This window comes from Selaginella moellendorffii, unplaced genomic scaffold (genome assembly GCF_000143415.4).
Source record: "Selaginella moellendorffii unplaced genomic scaffold, v1.0 SELMOscaffold_46, whole genome shotgun sequence".
Taxonomy (NCBI): domain Eukaryota; kingdom Viridiplantae; phylum Streptophyta; class Lycopodiopsida; order Selaginellales; family Selaginellaceae; genus Selaginella; species Selaginella moellendorffii.
This window is the reverse complement of record NW_003314307.1, coordinates 687366-707716: the sequence shown is the minus strand read 5'-3', so window position 1 is coordinate 707716 and position 20351 is coordinate 687366. Positions and strand designations below refer to the sequence as shown.

At 51.8% G+C, this 20351-nt stretch overlaps 7 protein-coding genes across 7 annotated transcripts; 4 read left to right on the top strand and 3 right to left on the bottom strand.

Moving 5' to 3' along the window:
* Positions 1 to 18: 18 nt before the first annotated feature.
* Positions 19 to 2232, top strand: LOC112350153 (CAAX prenyl protease 1 homolog). Its single transcript, XM_024685851.1, has 13 exons — positions 19 to 132; positions 183 to 330; positions 403 to 487; positions 543 to 638; positions 695 to 760; positions 823 to 921; positions 984 to 1097; positions 1152 to 1262; positions 1313 to 1375; positions 1425 to 1517; positions 1582 to 1695; positions 1758 to 1829; positions 1883 to 2232. The coding sequence occupies exons 1-13, from the start codon at positions 102 to 104 to the stop codon at positions 2063 to 2065; spliced, it is 1275 nt and encodes a 424-aa protein (XP_024541619.1). The 5' UTR covers positions 19 to 101; the 3' UTR covers positions 2066 to 2232.
* On the bottom strand, positions 2169 to 10572 carry LOC9656996. The gene is made up of 14 exons (XM_002980776.2): positions 10012 to 10572; positions 9884 to 9941; positions 7744 to 9653; positions 7524 to 7679; positions 7285 to 7456; positions 6930 to 7216; positions 6554 to 6877; positions 6056 to 6423; positions 5704 to 5744; positions 3672 to 5617; positions 3461 to 3616; positions 3172 to 3343; positions 2782 to 3086; positions 2169 to 2719 (listed from the first exon to the last, which is right to left on the bottom strand). The coding sequence occupies exons 1-14, from the start codon at positions 10192 to 10194 to the stop codon at positions 2288 to 2290; spliced, it is 6510 nt and encodes a 2169-aa protein (XP_002980822.2). The 5' UTR covers positions 10195 to 10572; the 3' UTR covers positions 2169 to 2287.
* Positions 10573 to 10805: 233 nt separating this feature from the next.
* LOC112350141 (aspartic proteinase-like protein 2) lies at positions 10806 to 12705 on the bottom strand. Its single transcript, XM_024685821.1, has 9 exons — positions 12482 to 12705; positions 12287 to 12419; positions 11997 to 12229; positions 11734 to 11949; positions 11481 to 11655; positions 11352 to 11422; positions 11209 to 11308; positions 11073 to 11130; positions 10806 to 11023 (listed from the first exon to the last, which is right to left on the bottom strand). The coding sequence occupies exons 1-9, from the start codon at positions 12703 to 12705 to the stop codon at positions 10932 to 10934; spliced, it is 1302 nt and encodes a 433-aa protein (XP_024541589.1). The 3' UTR covers positions 10806 to 10931.
* A 172-nt stretch (positions 12706 to 12877) lies between these two features.
* Positions 12878 to 15277, bottom strand: LOC9657340 (probable WRKY transcription factor 31). Its single transcript, XM_002980775.2, has 3 exons — positions 14349 to 15277; positions 14158 to 14289; positions 12878 to 13806 (listed from the first exon to the last, which is right to left on the bottom strand). The coding sequence occupies exons 1-3, from the start codon at positions 14918 to 14920 to the stop codon at positions 12972 to 12974; spliced, it is 1539 nt and encodes a 512-aa protein (XP_002980821.2). The 5' UTR covers positions 14921 to 15277; the 3' UTR covers positions 12878 to 12971.
* Positions 15278 to 15729: 452 nt separating this feature from the next.
* LOC9657339 lies at positions 15730 to 16326 on the top strand. The gene is made up of 3 exons (XM_002980866.2): positions 15730 to 15921; positions 15990 to 16122; positions 16180 to 16326. The coding sequence occupies exons 1-3, from the start codon at positions 15761 to 15763 to the stop codon at positions 16237 to 16239; spliced, it is 354 nt and encodes a 117-aa protein (XP_002980912.1). The 5' UTR covers positions 15730 to 15760; the 3' UTR covers positions 16240 to 16326.
* Positions 16316 to 18007, top strand: LOC112350140 (pentatricopeptide repeat-containing protein At4g02750-like). Its single transcript, XM_024685820.1, has one exon. The coding sequence runs from the start codon at positions 16316 to 16318 to the stop codon at positions 18005 to 18007; it is 1692 nt and encodes a 563-aa protein (XP_024541588.1).
* A 178-nt stretch (positions 18008 to 18185) lies between these two features.
* On the top strand, positions 18186 to 20142 carry LOC9656995 (transcription factor MYB44). The gene has a single exon (XM_024685853.1). The coding sequence runs from the start codon at positions 18772 to 18774 to the stop codon at positions 19867 to 19869; it is 1098 nt and encodes a 365-aa protein (XP_024541621.1). The 5' UTR covers positions 18186 to 18771; the 3' UTR covers positions 19870 to 20142.
* Positions 20143 to 20351: the final 209 nt, after the last annotated feature.

The following is a 20351-nucleotide window of genomic DNA, read 5'->3' as shown; positions in this document are numbered from 1 at the left end:
GATCGATCTGAGCTGTTGGTCAGAAATTCACTCTAAGCTAGGGTTTTTGGGCATATCTACGTATATTTGTTCTTCATCCAAGAGCGCGAGCGCCTGGCGTGATGGCGTTTCCCTACTTGGAATCCGTTGTCGGTGAGTGTCTCGCCTCGATTTCGCCACGAAATATCGTTGTTCTTGGCCAGGGTTCATGATCTTCATGTATTTCGTGGAGAGTTACTTGCATCTCCGCCAATACAGGGCTCTCAAGCTCCCCACGCTGCCTCCCACGCTCGAAGGCGTCGTCAGCCAGGAGAAATTTGAGAAGTCGCGCGCTTACACTATTGAAAAGAGGTTTTTTTTAAAAAAGTTTCAAAGCGCTCTTCTTACTTCTCACTCTCAATCTCTTTTGATGTTTCAATGCAGCCGCTTTCAGTTCATACACTCGGTCTGGACAATCGTTGAGGAGTGCTGTATGCTGCTGCTGAAAATTTTGCCGTGGATTTGGATGGTATAGTGGTCTTTCATGTTAGTTTTTGACGATCATTAGCTCTTGGTGCGCTCAGAAATCCGGAGACTTGGCAGTAAGGCTGGGCTTTGATCCTCAAAACGAGATCGCACAAACATTGGCTTTTCTCGTCCTGACAACTATATGGTCTCAAGTAAGATAAAAAAGCTTGTAGATTGTTAAAACATCATTGTGTGCTTTATTCTTCAGATAACGGAGCTTCCTTTCGCCTTGTATTCCACCTTTGTGATTGAAGAGCGTCATGGATTTAATAAAGTTTGCCGCCTTTCTTTTGTTTCCGCTGTGCCTTCTTCTAACCTTGAGCTTTTTTGGACCAGCAAACGATATGGCTCTTCTTTAAAGACATTCTAACGGGCCTACTTCTTATGGTGGTGCTTTCCCCGCCAATTGTCTCAGCTGTAATCATCATCGTCCAGGTATGGTGAAGAGTTTCCTCTGTTTATATATATGTATATATATATATGAATGATGAGTGCAGAAAAGTGGCCCATATCTTGCGATTTATCTGTGGGGGTTCATTGTTGTCCTCGGGCTTCTTATGTTGATACTGTATCCACTCGTGATCCAACCATTGTTCAATAAGTTTACACCCGTAAGCTCACGCACATAGTGTAATCTCTTGAAACTGACATCGTAACTGTTGCAGCTCCCGGAAGGATCTTTGCGAAAGCAAATTGAGGATCTGGCTGCCTCTCTGAAATTTCCTTTGAAGAAGCTGTTTGTGGTAGATGGCTCTACCCGAAGCAGTCATAGCAACGTAAGTAACTGTTTGTGGCTGTTGGTTACTCATTTTTTACTCTTTTGCAGGCATACATGTACGGTTTTTTCAAAAGCAAGCGCATTGTGCTATACGATACACTAGTTCAGCAGGTACGCTATTTTGCTTTTCTCGTTTCATTCGATACGATGCTGTTTACAGTGCACAAACGAGGACGAGGTAGTGGCCGTGATAGCGCACGAACTGGGGCACTGGAAGCTTAATCACACGACATATTCGTTCATAGCGGGACAGGTTTTGTATCACACGTACATGGCGCGTTTGCTGACGCTTTCTTTTTGCTTGCTGCTCTGTCCAGTTTCTTACTCTACTCCAGTGCGTCGGATACACGTTCGTCCGCAACTCCAAGGATTTGTTCCACAGCTTTGGCTTTACCACTCAGCCGGTACTTATCGGCTTGCAGCTGTTCCAGGTATTTCTCTTACGCCTTTTCTTAAGAAGTGGACCATAGCTAATATTATCAATGCAATGCAGCACACGTTGACGCCACTGCTTCACGTTGCTGGCTTTGTGATGAACCTTGTGAGTCGCGCGTTTGAGTTCCAGGTAAGAAAACTCGCGAGATCGCTGGGGAGTGTTTTGAGCTTTGCTCTCTACAGGCTGATAATTTTGCGGGTGAGCTGGGCTACGCACTCCCGCTCCGTGGCGGGCTTATCAAGCTCCAGGAGGAGAACCTGTCCGCCATGAACACCGATCCCTGGTACTCCACTTACCACTACTCCCATCCTCCGCTGGTGGAACGGCTGGCGGCGCTGGACAAATTCCAGAAGAAGACCGAGTGAGCGAAAAGAAGCGAGATCCTTGTATGTAAATTTCCTCTCGATTTTGGTTTCAAACCACCCCAAACCGGACCACATTATCAAACTTAAAGCTTGTGCGAAATTGTGAGCTTAGATTAGACTAAGGTCATTATTCTACAGGCAAGAAAATACTATATCATCGCCCTCGAGTTATTTGTACATGCCTTCGAGTGGAAAAATTTAATAATCTCTCTTCTTTTTTCTTCACACCTGGTCAGAGTAGTGGTGATGGCGGCCATTGCTGTGGCCATTGCTTTGGTCACGCCGTGGTATGCCATGGTAGCTCTTGGCCCGGAAGAACGTCTGGTACGATGGAGCGCTCACTCGCGGGATGAGCGGGCAGCTCGCGGCGCGGAAGAAGCTAATCGTGTTACACTTTGATCGGCAGCACTTTCTCCACAAGCTGTGGATCGCTTTTACCACAGCGTCCACCACCAGGCTGAGCGACGCCACTCCCACGCAAAAGAGCCACTGGCAGGGGCTCAGGGGCGTGGTGCTCGCCACGGAGCCCAGCCACTCGATCAAAACCACCTGGAACACAACCGTGGCCGTCACGATCGCGAGGAAAAACCGGTTGTCCAGGTGCCGGAACACGTTGATCTTGTCCATCTCTCTCGAGTTGAACTCGTTAAAAACCTGGCGTGGATCGGCATCTAGTGAGCAAACGAAACCCGAGCACGAGCGGCGGGGGCACTAACCTGGAAGAAGACGAAGGTGTTGAAAATGATCGTGTTGAGCACCAGCTTTTCGTGGTCGCCCGCGTCAACGAGGCCGAAGATCTCCAGCCCCCGGTACTGAAGTACAATGAGCACGACAAGCTGGAACACAGACTGTGCAAGCACGTTCCTGGCCATCACCGGACTGATGAAATTCTCCTTTCTCCGCACTGGTGGCCTCTTCATTAATCCCGCATGTGGGGATTCCGTAGCAAGCGCCAGGGCCCCGAGAGTGTCCATTATCAGATTCACCCACAACAGCTGGATCACAGTGAGGGGAACATCTCCTGCGCCGAGGAAAGCGTTAGGAAACGCATTAAAAACGTTATACGGAGAATCGTCGCAAAAGGAACAGGAAGAAAAAAGAAGTACCTGTGGAGCAGGCGGACCAAAAGTTGAGGGCGAGCGCAACCAGATTCACAGTCGCTTGGAACTGAACAAACTTTTGAATATTGGTGTAGACAGACCGACCCCAGAGCGCAACATTGACTATGGACGCAAAGTTGTCGTCGAGGATTATGATGTCTGAGCTCTCCTTAGCAACCTGTAACAAGGGAAGACGCAATTAACAATGCTTCAATCATCAGGACGAAATCATGAAAGCAAAACATGAACTACCCAGCAGAATTAAGAAGAATAATATTTAATCGGGGCTACCAACCTCGGTTCCAGCTATTCCCATGGAAATCCCAATGTCTGCTTCACGGAGAGCAGGGGCATCGTTTGTTCCATCTCCTGTTACTCCAACAACTTCCCCCATGGCTTGCAGTTCCTTGACAAGCCTGTGCTTGTCGGAGGGGCTCGATCTTGCTAATATCTGATTGAAAAAGGCAGGTAAGTACGAGTGCTCAAACAGAGCATCAAAAACTTACCTGCATCTTTGGGATTCTTCGCCGCATTTCTTCGCCAGTCCAGCTTCTGAAAACGGGCCCTTCGACAGCTTCACCGTCCGTAAGAATCCCACACTCGCGAGCAATCGCCATAGCTGTGTATAAGTTATCACCGGTCACCATTCTTACTCGGATACCAGCGGACATGCACATCCTTACAGCTTCCTCCACCCCGGGCCTCACCGGATCCTTGATTCCAACAATCCCGGCACAGACAAAACCTTGCTGGGGAAGCGCTTCCTCCCCCTGCGGAGCGATCTCCAAGTCTCTGTAAGCTAAACAGAGCGTTCGCAGACCTTCATCTGCAAACCTTCTGATGATTCCTCTCAGCTCCCAGTTTTTGCTGTCATCGAGAGCGACTTTCCTGCCTTGAGAGTCGAGGTACCAGTCACACATTCCCATAACTATCTCCGAGGCCCCCTTCCAATGCACACGGTACGAGGGAGCCGATTGCTCACCACCACCGTTAACGGCTATCAGAACTCCCATCATCTTCTTCACCGAGTTGAACGGCTCCACGCGAATGACCCTGGATCTGGATCGGACCTCGGACACCACTCCTTGCCAATTGCCCGCCAAGTCCAATCCAAACTGGAGCAGCGCCGTCTCGGTGGGAGTTCCAATCACTTCCACCGTCTTGGTCTTCGGATCATATGCCTCGCCAGGGCATACCACCACCTCTCCACTCGTGTTCTGGAAGATCCCTTCCAGGACCATCTCTCGAGAAGATCTTGACACCACCGGTACCCGCTCTGTTCTTCCCGCGACCAGTAACTCGTCCCCGATCCACGACTTGATTACAGTCATCTGATTCGTCGTGAGCGTCCCCGTCTTGTCGCACAGTATACACGTCGCGGACCCCATCGTCTCGCACGCCGCCAGGTGCCTCACGAGTGCCTTCTCGCTCATCATCTTCATCATCGCGAATGCCAGGGACAGCGTCACCGCCAGAGGAAGCCCCTCGGGCACCGCCACCACCACGATCGTCACGGCCGTGGACAAGAACTGGACGCCCTTCATCACGTCGTGCATCGACCAAGCGCCTCTCCTCGAAGTCACGTACTTGGTCACCAGGATCACAAAGATGGCCACTGCCGATCCAAGACCAATCTTCCCGATGAGCGTCGCCAGATCCTGGAGCTTGTGCTGGAGAGGAGTCTCGGACTGCCCGGAATCCTCCCCGCTGAGAATCGACATACTGTGCCCCCATTCGGTGTTCATTCCCACGCCAGTGACGATCATCACCCCCGATCCATCGCCAATCTTGGTGCCCGAGATGAGGAATGGCTGCTCGGGCGATTTTGCTCGCATCTCACTCTCGCCTGTCATGCACGATTCATCCACCAGCAGCGACTGGCCGTAGAGCAGCAAGCCATCCGCCGGGATCTGATCGCCAATGCCGAGATGGACAATGTCACCGACCACCAGCTCTGACGCTAGGATCCTCCGACGCTTGGCGGACCGTGTGACCTGTATGTAGACCTTTCCCTTCTCCTTGTCGAGAGCCCGGAACTGGACAGCCTGCTGGTAATCGCTGCTAGCCGAGACCGTGATCACCAGCACGACGGAGACGAGGATCCCAGCTCCATCGCACCAGCCGTCGCGGAATCCCTTCGTCGCGATGCCCACCGCAATGGAGACGAGCGCGCAGACCACCAGGATGAGGAGCGTCAGATCCTGTGAGGCGTCGAGAATGTAGGAGAGGACGCTCCTCTGCGGCGATTCCTTGTAGGTGTTGGATCCAAACGCTCGCCGCCGCGCATCGAGCTCCGAGGGATCGATGCCATGCTCGATGCCGTGGACGTGGAGCTTGCCCGCGATTCCGAGCACGCCGCCGTGATCGCGGAGGAGGCGCGCGTCGGATTGCTGCACGATGGATGACAGCGTCGAAATATCGATCGCGAAGGCCTCGTCGTCGAGCAGCGGCCCTGCGAAATACCGCCAAGAACCAGGAAATCACGACAGCGATTCAGGATTTCCTCACGATCTCGATGCGAAGAACACGAATCCATACCTCGCGACACGATCAGCGCCTCCATTTCTATCGAGCTGCGCCTGCGTCGAGCGGCAAAATACCCCTCACCTCGTAGGGTTTTGGCGCACAACCACGATCAATGCTAAGCGCGCGCCAATCCCACGCTCTTGGCGAGGATTCTCGAAGATCATCGCGATGAGAGCCACAGGGAGGACGAAAAGAATCGATTGATGATATCCTCTCTCTCTCTCTCTCTCTCTCTCTTTTCTTCTCTTTCTTTTCTTCCCTTCCCTTCCCTTCCTAGGCTAATCCCTTCTAATTTTTACAATACACATGACTGCCAGTGTTAAGGGCTGGGCCATGGCGCTAAGATTAGGGCAGGCGTACGGACGGGACAGGATCCCGGCTTCCGCGCAGCTGCGGGGTGGAGAATATTCGCACATGCCAGGTCGATTTGAAATTTGAATTTAACCTAGAATTTAGGGCGGAGTCAGACTCGCGGGGAGATTTTTCAGGGATGGAAGCTTCACGGAAAGGCTGGGCTGTCTCTAGCACTGTGGGGCTTTCCTGTTGAAATCGGTGAAGTATTGCTACAATCCTGGATCTAGATCTGGATTGGCTGGTTTCGAGCGAATGGGACGAAATTCTTCCTGTTGCATCGATCACCACACCGAGGTCTTTTCGCTTTTGATTCGATTCGATGGGGATAATCAAGCGGCAAACTTTGCATTCCATTGACAAGCTTGCTTGCTTTCGTCCCTGGAAATCAAAGTTTCCTGGAAACGGTGAGGAAACAAAACTTAGCTCCCTTTCTCTTGGTGAAGCTCTCCTTTTTTTCTTCTTCTTCTTCTTCCACTCTCGCCAACTTCGCAGAGAGAGTGGAGTTTCATGCGCTCTGCGGCAGTGGCTGGTAGCCATCGTTGTCCTCTTCGTCGTTGTCGCTGGAATGCGAGGAGAAGCACGACGATTCTGCGGGGACTGGAATGAGCTTGCCGAGCATTGCCAGTGGCACGCCGATGGCCCCGAGCAGCACGCTGATCCCCCACTGCTTTGCATTTAGCGGGGTGGTGTCGGCCAGCTTGCCCAGGAACTCCACCAGAATGGTCTGGAAAACCACCGTGAAGAGGATCACCAGGAGGAAAGTTATGTTGTTGAAGGTGTGCTTGAAAACGTTGAGCTTCTCCATGTCTCTCGCATTCAGCTCGTTGAATACCTGTAGCAGCGGCGACAGTGAGAAAAACAAGAGAGAAAGCAGTAGTGTTTACCTGGCAGAACACGAAAACATTGAAGATGAGGGTGTTGAGCGTCAAGGTGTCGTAGCCGAGAATGTCTTTTCCCTTGTACAGGAGAACATTAAGAACGACGAGCTGATAAACGACCTGGACTGCTATGTTCCTCCACATGACGGTGCTTATAAAGGATCCTTTACGTCCAACGGGTGTTCTCTTCATCAGATCATCCGTCGGTGGCTCGGTTGCCAGAGCAAGAGCACCCAACGTGTCCATGATCAGATTCACCCACAGCAGCTGCACAGCAGTGAGCGGAGCCGTCCCTGATCAACGACAAGAGAAGAAAAAGTCACATATGAGACCCAAGAACTTAAAGAGTAAAGAATCTTACCTGTGATGCAAGCAGATGTAAAATTCAACACGAGGGCCACAAGGTTCACTGTAAGCTGGAACTGCACAAACTTTTGGATGTTTGTGTAGACCGAGCGGCCCCATTTTGCTACCACCACTATAGTGTTGAACTTGTCGTCTAGAATAACTATATCAGCGCTCTCCTTTGCCACCTGTTGCATAAAAAAAAAATTCCGGCCGCTCAGAACGATTAAAGAAGATCAAGATGAAAAGTAGTACCTCCGTTCCAGAAATTCCCATGGCTAAGCCAACGTCTGCTTCATGTAAAGCCGGAGCGTCGTTGGTTCCATCGCCAGTTACGGAAACCACTTCATCCAGAGCTCGCAATTCTCTTACGAGAGTGTGTTTGTCAGTTGGAGAGGATCTTGCCATAACCTTCGAGACGAAACCGAGATAAATAATTAGAAAGCTCAATAAAAACGTCGGCTTGCTTGCTTACCTGCAAGCTGGGAATCAACTTTCTCATCTCTTCGGTGCTGAGGCGACGAAAGTCGGGCCCTTCAATCGCTTCACCGTCTGTGAGGATGCCACACTCTCGAGCAATGGCAACCGCGGTGTTGATGTTGTCACCCGTTACCATTCGAACCTTGATACCAGCTGCGAAGCAAAGCTGGACGGCGTCCCTCACTCCTGGCCTTACCGGATCCTTGATACCGACGATTCCAATGCAGGTGAAGCCATTATCGGGAAGTTTATCTTCAGCAGGCTCGCTCTCCAGTTCTCGGAACCCCATGCACAGCGTCCTCAGAGCCTCGTCGGCGAAAGTCGTGATAATTCCCTTGAGCTCGCGGTATTTCTTCTCGTCTATGGGACAAACGTTGCCTTCGGTGTCGAGGTACTTGTCACACATGCCCAGGACAATCTCCGAAGCACCTTTCCAGTGAGCACGGATGGTCCCATGGCCGTCCTTTACCAGCACCCCCATTCTTTTCTTCGCCGAGTTGAACGGCTCAACCTTGAGAATGCTCGACTGACTTCTCACCTTCTTGAAGTTACCTCCCAGGCTGACACCAAACGATAGAACCGCAGTCTCGGTCGGTGTTCCTATCAGGTCCGGCTTGCCTCCCTCTCCATCGCAGACGTCTCCACTTGTGTTCTGAAAGCAATTCTCAAGCACCAGCTCGTGAAGTTCAGGACAGACTTCCGGCCTTGACTCGCTCCAAACTCTTCCACCAATCCATGACTTCACCACAGTCATGTGGTTTGTCGTTAAAGTTCCGGTCTTGTCGCTGCATATGCAAGTCGCCGATCCCATCGTTTCGCAAGCGGACAGATGCCTCACCAGGGCCTTGTCCTTCATCATCTTCTTCATCGCATACGCCAGAGTAAGCGTCACCGCAAGCGGGAGGCCTTCGGGCACAGCAACGACGATGATAGTCACGGCGATGGCGAAGAAGTTGACGATCTCGAGAGCGTCATGAGTAACCAGCTGGAACCTCTTCTTGATCAAAAACCTCAGGAGCAAGACGAGGAAAGTCACGACCGCAAAGCCGAGGCCGATTTTCCCGATCAAAGTCGCCACTCCATTGAGCCTTACTTGTAAAGGAGTCTCGTCGTCACCACCTTCACCCAGCACAGCCATCAGGTGCCCCCACTCCGTGTTCATTCCAACACCCGTGACGAGCATCAGTGCCGAGCCATCCTGAACTTTCGTCCCCGAAAGCAAAAACGGTTTATCCTTCCCGACATGCTGTGGTTCAGACTCCCCGGTCATGGACGACTCGTCGATCACCAGCGAGTACCCGGAGATAAACAGCCCGTCCGCTGGAACTTGATCGCCGATGGAAAGATGCACCACGTCTCCAACAACAAGATCGAAAATGGAAACCTTCTGCCGCCTGTGGTTCCTTGTCACCTGTATAAGTATGTTCTTCTTCTCTTTGTCGAGATCCCTGAACTGGAGAGACTGCTGGTAGTCGCTTGCGGCAGTGACGAAAACCACGAGAATAATGCTGAGCGCAATACCGGTTCCATCGTACCACCCTTCCTTCCAGCCTTCCGTGAGCACACCGATCACCAGCGAGAGGATAGCGCAAAAGCCGAGAATTGCCAGCGTCAAGTCGTGCATGGCCTCCCACACGAACACCCAGAATCCTTTCGGCGGCTTCTCCTCGTACACGTTGGACCCGAAAGCTTCCTTCCTCTTGTCGACCTCGTCTTTGGAAACTCCATCGTCGAGGCTCACCAGTAGCTTCTGGGCCACTCCGTGAATCCCTCCCATAGATTTTAGCGTGGACTCTTGAGCGCTCCTGTCACCCAGTGACGATAGTTGCTTTGGAGAAACTTGGAACCCGTGCTGCTTTGCTTTCTCGTCCTCGACAGTGGTAACATCGGGAGCGGAGATCCCAGCTGGAAAAGTTTAGAGCGATTGTCAGTCGCCACCAAGCTGGAATGAAAATCCACTCGAGAAAGCTATAACGCATCCAAAAAGAGCCAGGCACTCATAACTTCCACACAAAAGAGACGAGATCATCCAAAAGAAAACTTGGAAAAGCCAGGAAAAAGCTTTCACATGGAAAACACGCACGAGAGATCATCCAGAGAGCCATGGAGAAAAATCCGACAAGCAAGGAACTCACCATCGATGAATCGAAACGCGGCCCTCACGACTTGCCCGGTCGTCTTAAACTTCCGCCTCTGCAAAGAGAAGAAGAGGAACAATTAAGTGAGAACATCTCTAGGAGGAGCTATGGCCAAAATCTCTTACCTTCTCGTCGGCGTCGCGCCTCTTCTTCACATTGGCAGTGTAGCGAAAGCGCCGCGAGGCATTGAGCACAAGCGTGGCCTTTCTCCACGACTCGAGCACTTCCAATGGAGTGTCCTTGTGCGGGATCTCGAAGGTCTTCTTGGATCCGCCCCTGCCTAGATCGGAGCCACGCCTGGATTCCATTCCTTCCTCCCCTTACCACACGGGCATTTGCGATATTTTGACCGACCGATCGATCGATCTACAGCAGCTAGACGACGACGACGAAGCAGAGGAAACGATCAAGAACCCTAACCAGACCTTATCCGATCGAACTGCTGCGCGAGATCGCTCGAGATTTCTCGCGGCTGTCGGGAAATCGGAGCGGCGCTGGGGAGGAGAGGCGCGCAACCGGACAAATGCGCTGTGGACGCGCCTGCGCGTTCTGTTGCTGCTGCTGCGATTGTCAGCGCAATGGTGGCGATTTGCCGATCGATCGCGTCGCGCTCTTCCTTTTGTCTGCGCTGCGCGATCAGGAGCCCCAAGTCTTAAGAAGCTTCCTGGAGTACGGCCCTAGACCCCGCGTACGACCATCGTACCCTTCGTGCCCTTCACGCGTCACGACGCGGCCAGGCAAAATAGACGAATTCTTACAAGAAACTAACCATTGGCCAATCAGACAAAGCTCTTCTGTTGACATTGGTACGGACATGCTAATATAAGTTCCAAGCATTTTGGACAAATATCTCCATAGCTTTCTAAGCTTTGTAGCTTTGGGAGGCTATAAAAAATCTCTTGTTATTACGAATTCTCTTTTGACATTGAAAATAAGTTCCAAGCATTTTAGACAAACACGAACTCTATCTCCATCCAAATTCTCAAGAAGAATTCTATAGCTTTTCTAAGCTTTGTAGCTTTGGGGGGCCATCAAAAATCTCTTGTTATTGCTTGTGACAATCGCGATGGCCTTTCTTCCATCCAACTCGGGAGTTTTCGAGGTCGTAAACCACCAGCTTGTCTTTGAGGACGATTTCTACACACGAGAGTTTCATGGGAAGAAAAAAGATGCTTCTGTGATTTACCTCCCAAGACAGTGAGATCGCCAGACGATTGCCATACGTAGCAGTAGACGTGAATTTTCTGTTCGATTGTCAAAGTCATGAGCGCTTTCTTTGCTGTTGAAAATCGCTAATTTATTTTTTTTTCGTTTTCACGTACCTGGTTTGTGGTGACAGATGCCAAGTAGTTTTCAGGTGTCAAGCTCATGGACGCTCCACCTTGGAAGAAAAGAGTGATGTTTGGAAAAGACGAACCGAGGCTGGAACAAAGTAAGAAAAAACCGATTTTGTTTTTTCAAGTACCTGGTTCTAACATGGAAGCACCGAGTTTCGTTGATGTCAGACGCTACTGTAGCGCTGGTTAAGTTTAAGATCTGCTTTTAAAAAATAAAACACTTTTGCGAAGAAAAAACATAGAAAACAGGAGCTTACGGTCTGGAAAAGAAGATTATTTGCTGCAGTCGAAAGTGTCGCAAATGTTGTGCCGCTGTCAAAAATGACTCCGTGAGTCCCGCTACTGTTCCTGGTGTCTAAAAAATCCTTTGTGTCGATCGGGAGGATCTTAAAGTTGACAGAAATGCCGAGCAGAATCACGCTGTAATAGCCTCTGATTTCCAAAATCACGAGCTTGTGTCAAGCAAGCAGAAAGGGAAAAAAGGAGACAAATTGAAAGCTCAAAACTTACGAGGTGTTCAGGAGAGGAGTGTAAACCATTCCTAGCTCTGGAGGAGATTCTCCAAGCGCAAGAACTCCACCACCATCTCTCTCTCCGCTTAAGCAATGCCAGAAAATTTTGGTGAGATTCCTCTGAGCTGCAATCTGGGACGGTGCGGCCAGCGGAAGCGGTCCAAATCCCATAACCCCATCACCTGGCCAGCTACCAGAGATATAATTCGCACACCTGAAGAACACCGCTTGCGAAAAGGCCTGGAGCTATCAAAAACGTACCCGAGAAAAATCTTGGAAGTTGTATCACCCCTGCCTTGATCTCGCGAAACCAAGCTGATATTATCCCTCACAAACGCACCTGTGGAGGACGAGTTGTCTCCATAGCCAATCTCGAAAGAGCAAACGCTGTTCACGCTTTTATTCTGGCACTGGTGTGGATCACAAAGAGGGTCCGAGCATCTCGACCAAGCAAGAGTGGACGAAGAATTCGTGTCGAAAAGTGTTTGAGAGGGCTGGGGAGCAGAGAAAAAAAAATTTGTCAATAAGTTCAAAGTTTGACGATATCTTACGCTGGAATCATCTTCCGGATTCAAGCAGGACTGACAAGGCTTACACTTGACCCAGAAGATGTTGCTCCCCGTGTCCACTATAACTTTCAGCTTCTGGAATGGACTTCCCAGTTCCACTTCCGTGTAGTAAAGTCTGCACGAAGAAACACGGTACAAGCTCAAACCCCAAGAAAAAACGAAAAGAAAGCTTTTTACCCAAATTCCGAATAGCCTCCTTCCAGTCCAAACTCGACTCTAGCAAGAGACCTCCCTCGTCTCATATTCTGCTCGACAAGCCTTTTAAAATGGTCCTCGCTAATCCCTCTGGAAGCTGGATTGTGATGCTCGAAAAATCTGTGTTTGAGCTGGAAAACCGCTGCTCCATCTACGCGCAACAGCTGAAGAACCGCGAGAGAAAGCAACACAACTGCGAAATCCATCGAACGAAAACAAGAGTGAGGAGATCGCTTACCTGAGAAAATGCCTTAAAGTTGAGGTTGTATCTCTTACGAACCAAGTCAGACAGACTCGGTCTAGCGAAGATGATTTCTTCAAGCCTGTTTCATAGCCATCTAGTAGAGGAAGTTAGTCGCAAACTCGACAAAAGCAGTGAAAAAGAAAAGGAAAGCTATGATTAAAAGAACTGCTTTACAAAACTGATATCGCTAGCTTCGCCGCAGGAAAAAGAATTGTTAGAAGACCACTTTCAGTTGTCCGAGTCGAAGAGCATGGGGTCGTAGCCCATAATGTCCTGGAGGTAAGCTATGTCTGTCAAGGACGACGATCTCTTTGGGATGTCTTCCAGGGAGGCCGTGTCCATGCCAACCTCCGGAAGCTCCCCCAGGTTCCAAAGTTCTTGGATGTTTTCGTGCTCTCCAGCAGTGACAGCAACTGTGGTGGTAGCGGCAACCGGTGAGGACGAAGATGGTGGCGGTGGCGGCGGCGGCGGTGGTGTGGACGACGAAGATGAATGCAGCGATGATGATTCTGCTGCTGCCACCGTCATGCTGCTTCCCAGCGACATTCTGAGCAATCGCCTGTCAGTGTCGAGGCTCGACGGCGATGGCTCTTGCTGGCTCGTCGTTGTTGCTAGCTGCAGCGGAGGAGATGCGAGTGGCTCGGACTTCACTGGGCAAGCGACTCCAAATCTCGGAGTCGTCCACTGGCTCGGAGAAGTGAGCGAAGCAGCCGGTCTCAAGAGGTTGAAACCGGTAGTGGAGGGCCTCGACGGCGAGAGCGTGAGGCGGGAGGCACTCATTTCTTCGAGCCGAGACGCGAGAGACGGTGGAGTGGAATGGATCCCCGAGCTCGGGAGCGTGAGTGACGCTGCTACTGCCGCTGCTGATTGTCCGGGATTCATCGCGAAGATAAGCGGTCTGGCGGAGAGCCCCGATCTCCAGAAGCTGTTGCTTTGCGCGTTCTGGCATGAGTGCTCGCCGATGTAAGTCACCTGGTACATGGATGGCTCGTCTTCGCACTTCTGGACGTACTTGGTCGCTTGGCAGCCAAGTTCTTTTTGGTGAGTGCAACGGTAGTAGCTCCTGGAAGAGAGAGAATATAAATCACACGTTAGAAGGAAATTCTCGATTCTCGAGTGAGACGAGCTAGCGCTGCCTGAACAACCCCCTGAGAGAACTATCGCAAGAAAACTGACATGCAAAGACTGTATCAAAGGAAACGATGAGACATCACAATCGATAGCTATCGAAGTGAAGATACGCAAAATCTCAAAGCTTGGAATCCAAAGAAACCGTCAGTACGAATCAAGAAGAAAATCCTCCCAGGACAGTGAGAAATCATCCAAGAAAACGAGGTCTCTCCACCGCATCGCGAGAGCTACACGGCATTGAGCGAGCTACTTACTGGCGCTAGATCGAGATCGAGGATCATACCTGGGAAACTTGGAATTGAGGATATCCTTTTGCCCGTACTTGCGCCAGGTGAATCCATCGTCGGCCGGAGCTTCGCTCCCATGCTCGTTGCTGTTGGCGCGCTGCTTCACCACGCGCTTGGGCAAGCACTTCCTGGTAGAGGAGAAATGGAGAAATAAGAGCCCTAAACCACAAAAAAAAACCCGGCTCACCTCTTCCTCCCAATCCCAGAAGCTGGGAATTCGTCCATGGCGCCGCCGCCTTCCGCCGCTCCATCCAGCGCCGCCGTGCACGGTGGATTGTTTGGCGATCCTTCCGGTGTGGTGGAAGGCGTCAATGCCGGGCTACTGCTGCTCGTCGTGTGAGGGCTCGAGAGCGCTAGATTTGGGGGCGAGTGTGGCGGCGTTGAAGCTCGGATTGGGCTGCAAGTCATTGGCGAGGACGACGCGGTGGAGCTGCTGGGCACTGTGGGCAGCTCTAACGAGGGCCGGATGAGAAGAGAAGGAGCTGTAGTGGGGATCGTGATCGCCGCCGCGGCGGCGGCGGCTGTAATTGCTTGCGTGGGATCGCCCCGGTTGAGCTGCGCGATGACGTTGGCGAAGGTGGAGATGATCGCGGTGGCGTCGAAGATGAGCGTGGGGTAGAATGCTGGGGATTGGATCAAGGAATGGAGCTTCTGCTCGAATTGGCGGACTTGCGCACACCCTTTGCTCACCTCCGATTTGAGAAGCTGCTGGTAGCTCGAGGACGAGCTCGATTGCTCTTGTTTTTGCTGCTGATCCATCTCTCAGTCTCTCATCGGTCGACCAGTGATCGACTTCTCTCTCTTCTAGCAGAGGCGGAATCACATTCCCACCAAGAACAAGCCAAGAAAACCTCTCCTTTGTCTGGTATCTCCAGCGGACTAGCTCGGATTCATCTTCCTCGCATCCTGGAAACACGGCATTCTTTGTCTTTCACGATCATCAAAATCCCTCTTTTATGAGCTCTATGCTTGTCTGTCGATAAATCTCGATCGATCACTCCTTTATCTCACAGATCGTTGGAAATTGGAATCCATTCCATGCATCTATACGCGCTCAAGCGAAGAATTTACAGAGCTTGGAACGTTGACAAGAAGGAAAAAGGACTCCGCGGCCGTCTGAAATCCACTCTTTGGGGTTTTCCAGTCCACAGTCAACACATTTGAAAATTCCAGAAGAATCTGTGTGCTTAATCTCTGCAGCCACCGGGTGTTTGACCAAGTTTGACCCATGTACCCCGCGCACGAGCTCTTGCCCCGGTCAAACGATTTTCCTTGACCGCCCTCTTTGACCCGCGGAGCTCCTGACCAGAGTTGACTGAGCTTTTCCCAGCGGCGGCTTGACCGAGCCCAGATTTACGGCCCACGCCGCTCGACCGTCGGATGCGGGTGACCTGTTCAAATGGCGGATTAGAGCTAGAAATTCCGCGAGGAAAGTTCGTTGAAACGGTTGAAGGATTGTATCTTTCGGCATTAAAGTGGTCATGGATTCTTGTAATAAATTTTAGTGTGATTGTCTCCGAAAAGGGCGCAGGTGTCAAACCGTTAAAGCCCTAAACGAATATCCTAAATGGGGAAAAGATACTTTTAGGGTTCTCAACTATGGCGACCGCAGTGAGGCATCTGGTCCAGCTCCACGCCGACGTTCCCAAGGCCGCGAAGCTCTACTCCAATGCGCTCGGATTCACCGTCGCCGTCTGCACGGAGCGATGGGCGGAGCTCACCTGCGGCGATTTCAAGATCGCGATGATGCAAGCGCCGAGGTATGCGCGATGGGATTGTAGATCCTGTGCTAGAACTGATCCAAGCTAGCAGATCTTGTGTGCTGCAGTGATACAAAGCCGGCGAAGAACTACTCGTCTTTCATCTCCGTTAGCGTGCCCGACATCGATGACACTGTGGTCAAGCTTATTTCCATGGGCGCCGAGCTCGATGGTCCTATAAAATACCAGGCTCATGGAAAGGTGGAAATCTTTGCTTGCATTGAGAGACCTTGTCAATAACAATGGTTTTTGTTCCAGGTTGCAGCGCTTAGATGCCTGGATGGTCACATGATCGGGCTGTATGAATCCAGTTCTTGAAGATTTGATTTAAGATTGATTTGATGTATACATTCTTACGTTCTTCTTAGGCCTTGATAAACATCAAATGGAAACTATGGCTGATCCTTCATCGTCTTATCGATTGCTCACTGCCTCCATACGAAACTCCCAGCTCCACGAAGCCAAGCTCTTGTTTGATTCGCTCCAGTCGACCACGCTCGTTCTATGGACCGTCCTGATGGATGCGTATGCGAAGAAGGGGGACGTCTCTGCGGCTAAGAGAATGTTTGACGGGCTACCTTTGCGGGATCTGGTGTCGTGGACGTGCTTGCTTTCAGCATATGCCCGTAATGGGCATCTGCAGCAAGCAAGAGACTTGTTTCTTGAGATGCCAGAAAGGAATCTAGTCTCGTGGAACTCTTTGCTTTCGGCATATGCCGAAGGAGGGAACCTCAAAGATGCCGAGAGCATTTTTCATGAGATGCCCGAGCATAATGTGGTCTCGTGGACTTGCATACTCACAGTATATGCCCACAATGGGCATATTACACAAGTAGAGCGAATATTTCATTCTATGCCTGAGAGAAATTTGGTATCATGGAGCTCGATGCTGGCAGCGTACACGCTCCACAAGATACTTGACCATGCAATTCAAGTGTTTAACGAGATGCCAGAGAGGAATCTAGTGTCTTGGAATGCAATGCTTTCGGGATATGCCAGAGCCGGAGAAATTGCCCGGGCCAAGGATCTCTTCGACCAGGTTCCGGAACGGAATTGGGACACGTGGACGGTGATGCTCGACTGCTACATTCAGAGCGGAGATCTAACGGCCGCGGAGATATTCCACCGCAGAATGCCAGTTCGCCACCTTGCATCTCACACGTCGTTGGTGGCGGCTTTTGTGGACCATGGCCTGGTCTCTCTAGCGAAAACTGTGTTTGACCAAGCTCCACGGTTGGATCTCATCCTGTGGACGGCCATGATTGCTGGATTTGCTCAAACGGGACAGATCAGCGATGCAAAGAGAATGTTCAATGAGATTCCCGAGAGTGATCTAGTATCCTGGAGCTCAATGCTGGCACTATATTCCCAGAATGGTCGTTTGGAGGAGGCCCACAGCTTGTTTTCAAGGATGCCCGAGTGGAATCTGGTATCTTGGACAAGCTTACTAGCAGCATATTCCCAAGAAGGGCATCTACAGCAAGCGAAGCAAATCTTCTATCAGATGCCAGAGTGGCAAGTGGCCGCCTGGACGTGCATGTTCGTGGCATATGCCCAGAACGGGCATATTCGCCTTGCAAGGGACCTCTTCCATGCCATGCCAGAGATTGATGTCATATCATGGGCCGCGATGCTGGCATCCCAGTGTGACAGTGACAGCGAATCTTCCCGCGCCCTGGAGATATTCCATGAGATGCCAATGACAATACCACCAAACCACGCTTGCTTCTCGTCCGTACTCATGGCCAGCATTCACAAGGGCGATGTGTACGGAGCCCGCGGCTACTTTGTCTCCATGGCCCAGGATTACGGCCTTAATCCTCTCAAAGCCCACTATTGCTCCATGGTCGACGTCCTTGGCAGGGGCGGATACCTGGAATCTGCGGCGGAGCTGATCGACACGATGCCGTTCATGGCCGACGGCGTGGATTGGACGTGCTTCCTGGCGTCGTGTAGAAATCACAGCGACCTAAAACACGGTGGAGCCGCCGCTAAGTCGGCCATTGGCAAGGAGCCACGAAACTCCGCCGCGTACGTGCTGCTCGCAAACGCCTGTAACCCTAAATTCAAACGCGACGACCGTTGATTAGGTCAGGTGGTGTTTTGCCGTTAGATTCAACATAGACCGTTGATTAGGTCAGGGATCGTAGGGTTTGTTTTGCCGTTAGATTTCAAACATTCAACGTAGACCGTTGATCCGCACAATGTCGGACAATGAGAGGCCAACAAACTCCACCTACCCACTTTTCACAATTACGCGTGGTCGCTGACGTGGTGCCCACAGTCCACTACTTAAAGACGAAGCGATAGAAATTTTTTACTCCTCTCAAAGGAGGGGAGCGACGAGGAATCACACACGTAGTTACCTTATCTCGTCCGTACCACTGTCTAATATGATAGGTGTTGTTTGTTTGGTCAATCAAACAAGAGAGACCATATGGAAGTGTAGACTATTTCCTCTCAACCGCTTCCAAGTCCCATTCACGTGAACTGGCAAGCCCATCCCCCGCCAGATTTGTGACACGTATGCGCGCCAGCTGTCTCCTGGACCGGCCGGTCGTTATATAAATCCGCCGGCGAATAAAGTCGACGCGGACTACACCGTTGGATCGGCGTTGCCCTCCTTAACGGCCTCCAACGGCCCAAAACCAACAAAGGCGGACCACCTGGCCCAAAACTGACGGCCACGATTGTTGGTACGGAACGGCCCATCCGTCGTCCATTTTAAGCTATGGTAGTTGGGCCGAGCGAAGAACCCTAAAGCTCGCGAGAGCTGCGCGAGCTGCGAGAGAGTGGAGGGGGGAGGCGGGTGGGCGATCGACGAAACTGCCTGCATTTTGTGATTGGGTGATGGAATCGGCGGTGGATCGATCCATCGACAAGGTCAGGGGGCCGTGGAGCCCGGAGGAGGACGCCAATCTCCAGAAGCTCATCCAGAAGTATGGGGCGAGGAACTGGTCGCTCATCAGCAAGGGGGTTCCCGGGCGATCGGGCAAATCGTGCCGGCTGCGCTGGTGCAATCAGCTGAGCCCCCAGGTGGAGCACAAGCCCTTTTCTTGCGCCGAGGACGCGATCATCATCGAGGCGCACGCGCAGCACGGCAACAAGTGGGCGACGATCGCGCGGCTCCTCCCCGGCCGCACCGACAATGCGATCAAAAACCACTGGAATTCGACGCTGCGCCGGCGATCGCTCCACCAGCAGCAGATCCAGCACGAGGACGACGAGCACGAGGAAGACCGCCGCCCCGATCGCAGCGAGGAGGAGGAGGAGGAGGAAGAAGAGGACGAGGCAGGCGTGGCCACTCCCGCGATTTCTAGCAGGAAGCGCGCAAGCGTCGACGCGGCGGCGGAGGATGGATCATCCAAGCGGCCCAACCTCATTTCCTTCGACATCGCGTCGCGATCCTCCGCGTTCTCGAGCTACACGAAGCCCGTGGATCCAGCTCCAGCTCCTCCATCTACGCGCTCGACGAGCGACACCGTTTGCTTATCGCTCTCTCTCCCAGGTTCGAATCCTTCCAACACCGACGCCAGGGTCCGGGGCTCGAATCCTGTCCGCGACACCGGTGTAGCGGTCACCGGCTCGATTCCTGCCCCTAGCCCTAGAGCCCGCGCAGAGGAGTCCCCTGCTTGGGCTCCTCCCAGCGGCTTCTTGCGCGCGGACGAGGCCATGGATCTCGTCAATGCCGCGATTAGGGCAGCAGTGGCGCAGGTATTGGCGCCCCCAATCTTGCCCGAGCCGATCGATGCCCGGATCGAGAGTAACAAGGCGCTGGCGTCGATGCTCAAGCAAATGGTGGCCAAGGAGGTCCACAACTACATCTCGTCCGTCCAGGAACAGCAGCAGCAGCAGCATCTCCACCGTAGGCATCACTTTTTTGGGCATCGTTCGGCCGCTGCGGCTGCCACGTCCGCCATGCCACCGCCACCCAGAAGTGTGAGCTGAGCTTCGATCGATCGCGTATGGATGAATCAATGTCATCTTTTGTTTTTGTCATCGAAGGAAACTAGTTGGAAACTAGCGAAGAAGTTCGTTGAAAATCGCGACTGACGATAGCTCGGCACAGTGTATGTTTCCAAGTAGTGTTAAGTTCGGGATTATTTTATACCTTTGCTGGTGCCAGTGAGGATTCTCATCCCCAGCGCCCTTCTGTGACAATTTGAAGCTCCATGACAAACAAACAAACCTTGTCCCATTTCTCCTGGGCCACGCTTTGGAGTTCTATTCCAGGATCCATTTACTGTCATAATCTTGCAGCAGGAGGGCATCCACTTGGCTGTGATGACATTTCCCTGCCAAAGCTTCATTCCTTTGCAAGGGCAGGATATGGCATTTTGTTCGCTCCCGTCAACCACTGTGGCAATGTCATCCATGCATTGGAATCCCCACTTACATCATAAAGAGGTTAGCTAGATGCTAATTAAATG